Source organism: Falco peregrinus, chromosome 5 (assembly GCF_023634155.1).
Source record: "Falco peregrinus isolate bFalPer1 chromosome 5, bFalPer1.pri, whole genome shotgun sequence".
Taxonomy (NCBI): domain Eukaryota; kingdom Metazoa; phylum Chordata; class Aves; order Falconiformes; family Falconidae; genus Falco; species Falco peregrinus.
In genome coordinates this window covers 15230806-15244080 of record NC_073725.1, presented here as the reverse complement: position 1 = coordinate 15244080, position 13275 = coordinate 15230806, and the positions used below count along the sequence as shown (strand labels likewise).

Sequence of the window (13275 nt, the reverse complement as noted above, 5' to 3'; positions counted from 1 at the left end):
ATATTTCAAGTAACAATTTAAAAATCAACATGCTTTTAGAAGTAGGCAATAGCCAGTACCAAACTGCATGACAATGCACAGACATCCAATGACAAGATCTGTCCTTAAGAAATAACAAACTTATTGTTTGGTAACATCAGTGTCTTCTTAAGAGATACAAAATCAATCACTTACTTGCAGAATGCTTGCTACTTCATCAACCGGCAATTCACTTGCTTTTTTTGAAGACAGTACAGGAATCATTGTCTCATTGTCACCATCAGGGATTTTTTCAAGACGTGCAACCTAAGAAATAGAATCAAAGTCTGAAGGGAAAGAGTGCACTACCATTTCATTTCAAAAAACATATACCAGAGCAATACAGTATTAATGTCATTAAAAGGTAGTTTTTGATAACCACTGCACTTAAAATCTACAGTTCAGCTTATTTTCATGCAGTACCACCTACAATAATAAAAGAAAATGCTAGACATGCAACTGAAGACTTATTTCTTTAATGACATGTTCAGCGATGACAAAGATCCTAACAGTTAAATGAATTCATAATCCTTTAGGCTCATTATCACCAATAGCTGGTCAGAAAGTAATCACTCCCTGCCCCAACTTTCTACTCATTAATGAAGGTGGTCTAAGCAGGCCTATTCACATTTCTTGTACACAAAGAAAGGCGAAACAACATTAAGAAAACCTCAAATGAGCACAGATGCAAATAAAGTAATAAAATTTGACTATAGTACAAAAACTTTAAGTCAATGCTATAAAAAGCAATGTTTTCTGGTAATTTTCCAAAGTGAAAATTCTGTGAACTACAACACAGTGCAATAGCAACATTGACCACACAGCTCAGTACTGCTTTGATATTTAATGAAGCTTCAGAATTTCCAAATTCTTACTTAGTAAAAGAGAAGCTGGAATGGTACTCTTTCTTCCCCCCTCACTACCTTATTGCACCCACAATTAATATCTCGTCCCATCGTGCCACACATATCCACTCCCTTCCATTAACTGGAAGACACCTAACATGCAAACATGCACACCACAGAAATTGTATTCCCATTAATACTGTCACAGAATTCAAATAGGTGGTTTTATGCTTTAAAAAAAATAATTGTCATATATAAATCTCCTCCATGGATGCTGAGACATAAAATATAAGATAAAGTACTTGAAGATGACAATACATTAAGAGATTCCAGCATTTTTGTCCCCTAAAAAAGGTAGGACAATCTTCATTTTCTATCCTGAATGCAGTTTGCCATGTACTCAAATAGAATAGCTGAGATTTATGTAACTCAGTACATGTTGTTCTAGCTCCTTACCTAAAGAGACTCCACAGAGATTTCATCCCAGGGGCCCAATGGAACAATGAGCAAAGGTGAAAGTGCGCGCGCTTTCACTTTCAAGAGAACCCCTTGGAAACTCTCTACACTTGCCATGTAGCTCCTAGTCAAACAGTAAAGCAACAAGACTTGCTCCTTCACTGTAGTTCTAAGAAAGCAGGTCTAGAGACTTAAGGTGAGAGGCAGGTGAAACGGGGTGTGGGTTTGAGCTCTTGGGCAGGGGAGATGGCAGAGAAAAGAACTGCACCTTAACGGTGTGTTTACTGGCCTCCAAAGATGGGGAGTCCCTTGGGCCCCACTCAGCTTTCTGTAGACTGAAACCAGCAGGACTCAGCAGCTGGAATGCAGCTCAGCAAAGGCCAGGAATAAACGCTCAGCTATGGTCTGCCACACCTCCACTCCAGTTTCTATATTTCATCCCACTGCAAGACCTTTGTTTTGTTCTTTACTATCCTTTTAACGATGCATTTGTGCAAAGACCAGAATTGGAAAGTCTATGGCCTAATTTCTGGAGTATTACAAAATATGTGACTTAAATACACTTTAACATTGGCTAGGTACTTACTGAAACCTTAAGTATATACACTGATGTTACACCAGTGTAAGTAGTCTTTTAAAATTATGGTGAATACATATTATTATACACTATAAATACATAAACAAAATTATCCACCAAGTTATCATTTTCAAATACCTTTACATGTTTCAAATCAGATAAGAAAAAAATCAGTCAAAAATATCTCAGCCATGGTTCAACAAAACAACAGGCTTTTCCTCTCTCAACATTTTATGTACATTTGAGATATTTCAAAAGAACTATTACTTTCAACATCAGAAGAAAACCAAAATTATTAGTATAATTCTGTCCTAACAAGGCGTCTTATTACAAAACCCAGTGGTAAAAAGCCCTTACATGAACAAGGTTAGACCTATTCTGGACCAGAGGGACAAACATTTGCTTCACAGTCTAAGGCTACTCATGGAATACAGCACCACAGACTCCCTCTACAACACCGAACTATTATTAAATCAACTTAAGCTGACCACAGCAGCAGCAGAATAGTAGGTATTTCAGTTAAGAAGAATACAGACTTTGTGACCCTAAGCCTTATAAAATACTCTTTGGTATCTACAGATTCATTTCCCCAAAATGTCATTATGGGAAGTGATACATCATCATGATCACTCAGTCTTTCATGCAGACAGACAGCCTTTGATTTAAGCATACAACCACTTTTACCAGAATTCACGAAACACTTGATGCTCACAAGATTCATTCCCTTTTGTGGAGTACGAAGGCACAGACTCCAGCTGCGGTTCAACCAGAGACACTTTATTGTACAGAGAAGCTCATATTTATATCTCTGAGCCCAGATACAAATTCCAGCTATATGTACCACCAGGCTCAAGGCAGAAACCATTCATGCAGTTACATAGCTATATTCACTACAAGCACGCAGACACCTTTTTGCTACTAGATAACCATGTTTATCTTTCTTACTCTCCTTCACAATACCCAGCTGTTCTCTCATCCCCTGCCAGTTCAGACATTCTCCATCCTCCTCTCATATATCTCTCTTCAGACATCCTCTGTCCTCCTCTCCCACACCCTAGGAAGAAAGTTTTGTTCTAAGTCACCTATTTTGCAGTTAACACACCCAGTTAACAGCTGCTGTTAAATGTCCACATACAAGCCAATGTTAAGTTAAATCAATTCTCAGGAAATTGCCATTGGAGATTATGACTTTTCATACTTTACATGGTTATACTTTGGATTTTAACCTTACTTGTGTTTCAGTTTTCTAAACCGAAAATTCACCCAGAATTTTGCCACAATCTCCCCTCATTGATAACACACCCTACAGAATTACAGCTCATGTTTTCTTTAAGATTTCCTATCTTAAGTACTAGCTTTTGATCTTTATTGAAAAACAGATACCACATTCATGGTATTAGCTACCAAACATCAGTTTAGGGCTGAATATCATTACGCCTAAGTGCTGTTTCAAAACAAACTCACAAACAAATGACTTTGACCAAGATGACTCCACATTCAACAAAAATGCTGAGCAATCAAGCTTTGCCAGTAAGAGCAGGCAAAAGTCAACTGACCAGCATTACAAATTTTAATCTGGAGAAAAATCTTTTTCCCTATACCACCTGACACATATGCTAAACACAAACAACAATTCCAAAAAAGGATACTGATTACAGATCATTTCCCTAGTATTACCAATTAGGACTTCAGAAAGTCTAACATGCTTTTTAGGGATATTTTAAGAAGTTAAGTATTTTTAAACAGAGACCAGGCTTTTCCAAATAACTCTTCACTAGCACAGAAGGATTGTACTACAAAAAGCCTATTTTGACAATCTTTTTTTGACAGACTCAAAAAGCCATTACTTTTGAACGTGTGTTTCATTCATATCATCTCCCACTTTTTACAAAGAAAACTCTACTGTATGTAGAGAAAATCTGGTATAGGATTAGAAAAATAAAGGCTCAGAAGGTCTTTTTATAGCCAGCTCCTTTCTCTAGAGCAAAATTAGATATCTTAAGACTCTTCTGGATGGATCCTCATCTAATTTCTCAAAAACCTCTACAATCTGTGTGCATTATGCTACACTTGTAGTTCAGAAGTGTTTCAAATATCTAACACTTTACCAATTAAATCCAGTTGCTTAAGACAATGAGAAACTGATTACTGCTCCCTTCATCACCCCCTTCCAACATATAAAGCAAGTTATACCAACAGATTCAGATAAAAAAAATAGTTAGAAAGAGTGCCTGCTATCTGCTAGAACACAAAAACTATATTTAAGCGAGTAATTTTGCCTTTACTATGCATTACTTCCACAAAGCAAGAGAAAGATTACTTACTCGACTGTTGGCAAAGGCTCTACAGTGCTTTGCACTGCTGCCCAGATCTATACACTGGAGAGCTGGGCTTCTGCAACACCTTTTAGCAGAAGCTACCCCCAAAAAACCAGTGTTCCACAATAAAGGAGTCTACCCACATATAGTAAGATGTCTTCCCATCCTATGTTGCAATTAGTTTTCAAGCATCTATCAGCTGATACCTTATACAGTTAAATTCTTTGTTGTAGGCCAAGTTTTCATATGGATAATTGGGCTAAGAAATTGTACTAGCCCATACTGCTATATCAGATAGGCAGCACATACATACATGACCACTGAAGCTTCTGGAGCTATGACTACAGCTTTCCATTCCCTACTTGCAATGCTACCAAAGAACAAAGCAGCAGGATTCTAGCTAATAAAAATAAATAGCTGCCTCGGGAAGGACTTTTCTTGGACCACTTCCAATGTACACCACTATTTCTAGGCCAAGAAATACACATTAATCATATGACCACAGAACTGTGACCAAAGTATGTTTATCGAAATTAATACAAATTCATCTGAAGGCTTAGACTACCAGAAATTCGGAGTTCTCTTTATCTAAAGGAAAATCCAGTTACCAGTAATGTGCTACTCTTTCTTCTTCCTCATACGCTACAAGAGCATGTCTACCCTCTTTCTACCACGATCAATACAAAGTACCAACAACTTACACCATTCTGTTTCTCAGATTAGCAGGAAGAGTCCATTATCAATCAGCAGGGCTCACTGACATTGAGAAACTTCACAATTATTTTTAAGGGGAAGCTCTGCTTGCTCAGAGAATGCAAATGGCAGGACCTACATTCACCAAGAGTGGTCTAAAAATTTAGAACACTCCAGCAGCAAAACCTATTTTTAGACAAACTTGTGACCAAAACACTTTGGCTAACTTGCTAATATAAAGTCCTGTAAATGTTACATACAGTTACTCAACTGACCTAAAAGTGCAAAATACAAAGGTGGTGTAGGAACAAAACTACAGAGAACAGTAAAAGTGGGGAAAAAACCACCAAACAAAAAATCCAGAGGTTTTCAAAACCATGAAATTTAAGTTGAGATACTTGAGAGAAATGCTGGCTCTTTGAGAAGTTCCTTCAGAAAACTGACATAGAAGACACCTGCGTTTGAACACTCCACTCTCAGAAGTGTTCACCCTACCACACAAGAAACTGACAAACTGCAGGTTAGTAGAGAGAGTTCTCAGAAAACACCATGGCAAAACTGTGAATGTTAAAAAAAGACTGGAAGCACTGACTCAGCATGCTTTCTATAGTTACATCTTAACCATACCTATCACTTTCTTCTGAATCTTCCCATCCACCTGAACAGCTGATTAAGTCGGCCTGAATCTACCCCATTAGTCCCTGTGTAACTGAACCCCTCTGAGGCCAACTCAAGTACTACAAAGGCCTTTCAACTTCTTTGTACTGATCAATCTGTAAGACTAATATTGTACAAGCAGTTAGTGACCCACATCCAGGTATATGACTAACATGGATACCATACGATCGCTACTGAATCTTGCCATGTCTAATCAATAATAAAATTAATGAATGCACACAATCGATGTGTAATTGATGTGCATTTACTCTTAACTATACATACTGTACAGTGTCTTTTCCACTTGAAATATCACATGTACCTGCTCAGGAACTACAGCTTTATTAATGAGATAAGGGTATCAGAGCATGTTATCCAAGGGACACCTCAACACCCACATTCCAAACCCAATTGCTATTAGTGATTGATGAATCTCTGCTGTGAGCAAAACCCCATAAGAGTACTAGCTAACTCAAGAACTGACAAGATTTACAGTGTGCCATGCCCTGACCAGGGATCCATCCAAAGCCATATCATCTCAGGGTTCCCAGCATCAGAAAGAACATATGATTTTATGTCACAGCACTCTCCAAACTAGCTGGCTGCAACAAGGTCTTTTACCATCTCATACCAGCATACTCTTCATGCCAGTCCCTCTGCTGCCTTCTCCTAGTCTCTCCTCACCTAGGACACATGTGCTCACTCCCTCTCTTTTCTCTCTGCTTCTTCCTCCTCTCTCTTATTTGGCTGCTCTCTCTTCACTGGCTCTCAACCACTTAAGGTGCAGGTGTGGCTGGTGCAGTTATCTACATCAGTCAACCCACCACCCCTGAAGCCAACCCACAGTTGTATATTAGCAATGCTAATTAACCCAACTTTATTCCTCTACAATTTTATACCTTGCTATCACTTTTTCTGAGTTATTAATAGTCACCTGCCTTGCAAGTGTTTGTCGCTTTCTTATTGGGATCCCCAAAGAATCAGCATTTCCTCACCCACCAGAAGAATTAGCTTCCATTTTTTTATCTACCTTCCCCACACTGAAAAAGCAATAGTGTTCAAGAGCACAATAAAAAGGTATTTCATTGAATACAAAACAGACTGAAACTTACAAGCTTCCCATTTCCTGGACTTTTTGTATGATAAAACTCTGTGATGGATACTAAAAGGTTCAGGAACTCAGATCCTACTAAGCATATTTTTCTCCAGTTCTCTACAATTCAGAGCCAGGATGGTGGGTGCAGAGGGGTAATGACAGATAGATCAACTACTGTAGACATCTGTGCACACAGTAACATAATAAAATACCAAGCGCTTACCTCTTCTGCACTGTCTGGAATCCTGAAAGCACAGGGGGTTAGAGATCAACTAGACGCCAATGGGCATAGAGGCCTGAGTCTGTTTGTGTGTGTGTGTGTGGACTTTGGAAACAGCTCCTGCTAGGCAAAGACTCCTGATGGAGAAAAGAATCTTTAAGGAGAAGACTCTTACCCAAAATAGAAGTAATCCTGTTTTCTGTCAGTTCCATCAGACATGAAGCATTGGTGCAAAGTCTTCTCCTACTCATAAGCACATGGTGGTGGCTAGAGGTTTCAGAGATCCAGATCTTTAACCATCTCATTGTTCATCTTCAAACTCTCCACTTAAATAGGTCATTGCTCAGCATCAGGAATCATGCTTGTGATTCCACAGAGCCTCTTTCCAACAATGCCCTCAAAAATATTTATTTCACTAGATGTTTCTGCCATCTTTGCCTCCCTCATTTGTCTAGAAGGCAAGGTGCTCCTTGAACCTCAATAACCTCGATACAAGTCCCAGCTACAGAACAATAACCAAGTGATGACAACACACAGCAAAAAGCCAAGCACAAAAAACAACAACAAAAAAACATTAAGCACACTCAACAGTTAAAAGTCTTAGATCAACTGCCTACCCAGCAGCAAACCCCAGATGCCCAGCAGGATTCCAAAAGTTGAGACAGGGTGGACAAGAGCACATGAAGAGCCCGCCCTCATTCTGGAACAAGCACTACCCAACATGGTTGTGACAATGACGAAACTTCCTCCTTGCAATTCTGCGAGATTTTAACAGGAATTAAATTTCCAGAGAAACTCACCAGTTATGCTAATAGATGCAGTAGGTAGGAGTAGCTGAGTGTAGTGGATTCAGATTTAATAAAATTTATAAAAATCAGTGCAATTAAGTTCACAAACTACAGATGCAGACAAGCTACAAACTAACATTAAATAAATTTAATTTTTTAATATCTTACTCTTGACCTTTGGACTAGTTATCTATGCTTTGATGATGCACATAAAATTGGACATTATATTCAGGAAGGCTTCATCTATACAGACTCCACTGATAAAGTTGCGTGTAATATACCTCGTATGTGATTAAATCAAAGACCAAGTACATCCTGTATTCTCAACTAGCAATTTCTCTAATGAGCCTCAAAACCTTGAAAATTTAGATATGAAAAATACTCAAATACTGTGACTGACCAATAAACCCCTATAACACAAGGCTCAGAAGAGACGGGCAATAGCCATGTGCCCATGAAGCTCAGGAAATAGTGGAAAGTGTGACTAACCACAGCTGTTGAAAGGAGGCTAACTTTACCTCAACACAACGGGGACTAGACGGTGGCCTTTGCTTTCGATAAACAGCTATGTCAGTTGAGTGAATCTTCTACTGCTGTAAATGTTTCTCCTCAATTTCATCAAAAAAACGTGAATGCCAGTTAGCCAGACCAGCATGGGTGGGGGATGCATATGTGGCTCAGTCCAACATATGCACTGAACAACCAACAAAATTTCAAAGAGAGCATCCCCCACCTGAGGATGCCCAGCATCACGATGGTGAGCACATTATAGAGACTAGTAACAGGAACCAAACTGGCATTGTGATTGGCCTGCGTATTTCTGTATTTTGCTAAGTGTAACTTAGAAAATATACTGAAAACATAGCACAAGTGTGACAATCCACTAAATCAGAAATCCCACATATCAAGTATCATCAGATACGTACATTTGATAGTAAACGTTACACCCTCCATATGTGGGTTATCTAAAAGAACCTGGTCAGAAAGTATTATACCCTGTCAAATACCTTTATGGGAAATAATGCTGCTTTCTTAGAGTGACAAGTAAGTGCCAACACTCATTCAATACAAACAACCATGACCAATTTGCAAAAAGTGTATTTTACTTGCCACAACAAAGAGCTGTCCCTTCCCACCCCAAAAGGTTCAAGTCTGCAGACTAATGAGCCACTTGTTTTCTACCAGGCACTGTTTGCTCAGGATAAAAAGTACTTTTTAAAGGCTTTGAAGTTACTGTCTACTATCTTCATTTGAATGGACTCCTTTGGAAAAGTGTGATGAATTTTCACTTCTGGGGAAACAGCTGCAGCAGCCATGTATTCTAATATTCAAAGAAATTGATTCCTATTCAACAGTATTGTAGTTTAAACATTTTACCACATCAAAGGAAGTGCACACAGAAAAGTTCTGTCTCTAAAAAAGCCAGAAGGAAAGAGTAAGACTAATTTGCATTGATGAGTTCTCCTTGCAGAGTAATTTCTATCCTGGGAGGTCACATAGTTCCAGCCCCTTGCTACTGTGTGTTATTTTGAGAGACTTGATGGAAAAAAGGGTGATATTCAACCTAGCACTGACACCACGCAATAACCAAAGAAATTCAAATACCCAAATTGATGAGAACAACCTGCTAAACTGCCTGTAAGCCTGAAAAAACCTGCCGTGTATTCAAATACTATTTCAGCAGTGATTAGGACTTTCACTATGGCCAACCACCAGCCGTAACACAGAACTGTGCTCCTTGGCATTTCTGACCAGATCTGAATACTGGCACTGACCATGTTAAATCTCAAGGTTTGCCCAATCTTAACATTTGTGAAGCATTTTCTTAAACCTATCCCCAACCCCATCTACTTCAGTCAGTGTGACTGAAACTATGATGCTCCATTTAACATACAACTTACTAACTCTACAGCAGTCTAAAGCGCAAGAACTACTTTCAAGTACTAAAAATATCTTCTAAAAAAAAAAAAAAAAAAAGACTTCTCCAAGAAACAAGTCCCTACAACCTGAAATACATCTTACTCTTTCAGGATGTTTCAACATGCCTTCTTTAATTTAAAAAATAGAAAGTAGGACATCTAGTTCAATTGAGGCTACCAACACAACAATAAAGCTGGGCAATTTTCTGTAATTGTAATATATACCATGTGGTAATCTTGCAAGCCTTGTGAATGACAACTTGCCTCCTCTTCAGCTACAAAAAATATTTCACAAAAATAATGATACCTTAACTCAACTGCAGCGCTGTAGACTGTAAGAGTAATGGCAACAGAAATTCAGACTAAAAACCCCAAGACCACTTTATCTTCCTTTAGCTCACTTATGTAGTACACACTTGAAACTTAAGAACACCAAACATTGAAACTTTGCATTCAATCATTACAAAAGATTTACCATTTAGAACATTCCTGTATACTCTGGAGGATGTACTATGACTAATTTAAAGCCTGGTTACTGAAAGCCTTGAGGTGGCATCAGTTACCAAGAATGCACTGACAAAAAACATCAGACCAATCTGTATTTGGTTGACCAAAATATTCAGCTTTGATTCTTATTGTTCAAAAATACTCCTTGAACACTGGAAAAAGTCTGCTTGAACATTTCATACATTTTGCATTTACTTATTAATCAGAAGAACAAAAAGATACAGAATCCTAAGCACACACTAAAATGACCAAATCAATGCTAGTACCTTGATGAAAGCAAAGTTTATACATAACAGCGTTGGGCCAGTTCAGAAACTCATCACCCAAGGAAGAGCACCGATGGCCACCTCTCATGACTCCAAACAGCATACGCCTCTGCTTAAATCCCGATTCACATGAAATCTTTCAGAAGTTGAAGGTCAAAAGACCTTTGGGTCTAAATATCAGTCAATTATCTTGCCAGAGAGGTGCTAACTTTCCAGAAGAGAACATTTATGCTCAGAAATAAGATCACATGGCTCCTCTCCAATAGACTGCTTTATCTCACACACTTAACTGCTGAGCTTCTCAAAATGAAGGATGGCACTCAAACAGCAAACACTAGTAAAAATTTTAGCACCCTATGATATACTACTACAATATCTATGACATGTGCAGACTTCAGTTGCCATAATTGTATTAAGCAAAAAGAACAAAAATATTTGCTCAGTATTTGTTTTATAAAAAAAGTGAAGCTCCAAGACCCAATCAACAATTATATGCTTGACAGCTATGCAGTTACTTCATAATGCGACAAAATTCTAACCAAAAAAATCCTGAACTTACTGTTTACAACAGGTCTCAGTACCAAGCTAGCGTCAGTGCTGATTTAAATGCAAACATAACTCAATGCATAATTACTCTACTTATGTTAATAAGCTTTCTTATAATTAGCGTTAAGAAAGCAGCAACATTGTATTCACCAAGCTTTTTTTGGTGAATTATGTATGCAGAAAAAAAGTGCTGCAGAAAATTTATGAATTAAAAATATTTATAAAAGATTCTGTAGGCTGCATCTGATAACCCACTATCCATTTTAATCCTTCTAATTGTTAGGATAAAATGTTTACAAAGCAAATAACTAGAAATAGATGCTTGTCCAAAGTTTATACCTTGATTATTGTATTTTATTTTCCCTCTCTTTTCTGCACAGAAACTTCATCATTCCTTCTAGCTTCTACAAACCACACTACAAATGCCAATTTTATCACCCATTGCCAATAAGGTATCACCTGAATGCTTTCATGAACTCGAAAACAGGTATCAACTAAAATCTTATTAACTTATTCCATTCTTGCAAAATTCCACCACGGCCTATGGGTGAATTTATACTGAACTGAAGCTACAATTACATAAAGAACTGAGTTAAGCTAATGGTCTGCCTGTTCTAACAGGAAGAGGTCTCACTCCTTTGCCCTTCACTGTTTCCACCGTCAACTGGGCACTTCGTGAGCCCATTCAATTTACTAATTCAACAGAAAGTTGTTCAACAGGGGGCTAGGGAAAAGAAGGGCTGGACTAACCTTCCACCAAGCTAGCAAGTCAGTCAAACTCAACAACCAGTAGCCAGGACAATGCAGACAGCAGGAAGACAGCTGAAAGTAAGATCTTCTTTCAGCAGTAATGAGACCATTTTCATTCAGTCCTACAGAAGAGCATCCCAAGATCACCACAGGGTTTTTTTGGTGAAGAGTGACAAGTGAAAATATTTGTTTCTCTTCGGTTAAATTAGCTACCCTAAGAACTGTCTGCATTTTCGTTACACATTTCATTACACTGTTTTTCCTAACTCACTAAGAGATTATGCGATAGACCCTCCACGTAAAGGACGTACAAAGCTAGCAAAATAACTAAACATACACTCTGTGATGTCTGCACTCAAGCAGACTCCATGTTAAACCACTTCTATATTATTATAGATTTAACATTTCTGATTTATCCGCATAGGGAAAAAGGGGAAAGAAAAGACTAAAGCTATCTAATGCTCCATCAACAGTCAAACAACAGATTAAAAGATGACACCGACTGTTCCATTTAAAAGAAAATACATGTTTCTAATGCAAGAGAAGTGCTGTGTTAACTTAGTTATTAAAGTTAACACAGCACTGTTAAAAGATAGGCAGGTATCTATCAGAACCGGTCTTCAGTGAAGACTCCACTTTTTAACAAAAGGGGAGGGGGGGGAATCTCTTCTCTCACCTTACCCTCCAAGTTAAACAAGAGATGTGACTTTTTTGCTAACATAGGTGTAAAGTATTGGGTTATGATCTTCTGCAAGCTGTAGATGGTAAAAAGCAGCAATCAATGAATATCAAAATTCTTCTTTTACCTACTACATTATTAAGAAATTATCTACATGTCAAAAGAAACATGAACTGCTGTAATAGCACCAAGTCCATTTCAGAATTTCTAACGTTTCCCATCACAAATTTAGTTGATTATTTTGGATATTACTTTCACAAACGACTGATAATGCCACTCTGGAACAATTTACACTCTTTTCAAGTCACTGCTGCTACAGGTATCCCTTACCCCTCTGTTGTCAGTTCCACGTATACATCCTCCACCCCTTACACTTACAGCTGCCTAACCCACGATGAGCTAGTCCAGGGTGCTAACTCACTGCCCCCCAAAACCAAAACCTATTTACTGATCTTCAATCTGTTAGTTTAGAAACTAAACCCATTTTCACCATTTAAGAAAAACACACATGAAAATCATTAAGAAATTCAACAGCACATGACAAAAAAACCCTATTTGTCATCTCAGGATTATGTGAAGAACTAAAGCACCTTTTTCAAAGAAAAAAAAAAAAATCTTGACTTATATTTCACCATTCATCTAATTATCAAAATACTCCTGAAATTACTCCTGACAGACTACAGGCTGAAGTTAACAGCCATCAGTCTTTGACAATTAGCTGAAATTAACTAGGACTCAAAACAACGAAGATTAAGGAGAATTTCAGAATCACCACATGATGTTTTTATTACTTACAGTAAGTCTGGTCTGAGTTTTTGTACCAACATTCTACATAATTTTGGGAAAGTCTTTTTAGTTTACAAGTGGGAAAATGTTACTCTTACCTCTTCCGTTAGGCACTTAATGATCTGAAAACAAATGCTGCAGAGGGCCTTGGTAA

At 38.0% G+C, this 13275-nt stretch overlaps 1 protein-coding gene across 5 annotated transcripts in view; it reads right to left on the bottom strand.

Annotated features, from left to right (window-relative positions):
- Positions 1-13275, bottom strand: part of ATP2C1 (ATPase secretory pathway Ca2+ transporting 1) — a 64451-nt gene that overhangs the window by 33062 nt on the left and 18114 nt on the right. For all 5 annotated transcript variants that reach the window (XM_027793750.2, XM_055806733.1, XM_055806731.1 and 2 more), the window contains one exon: positions 175-285. In XM_027793750.2, the coding sequence (XP_027649551.1) occupies positions 175-243 (69 nt within the window). In that variant the 5' untranslated portion in view covers positions 244-285. The remainder of the gene's footprint in view (positions 1-174; positions 286-13275) is intronic.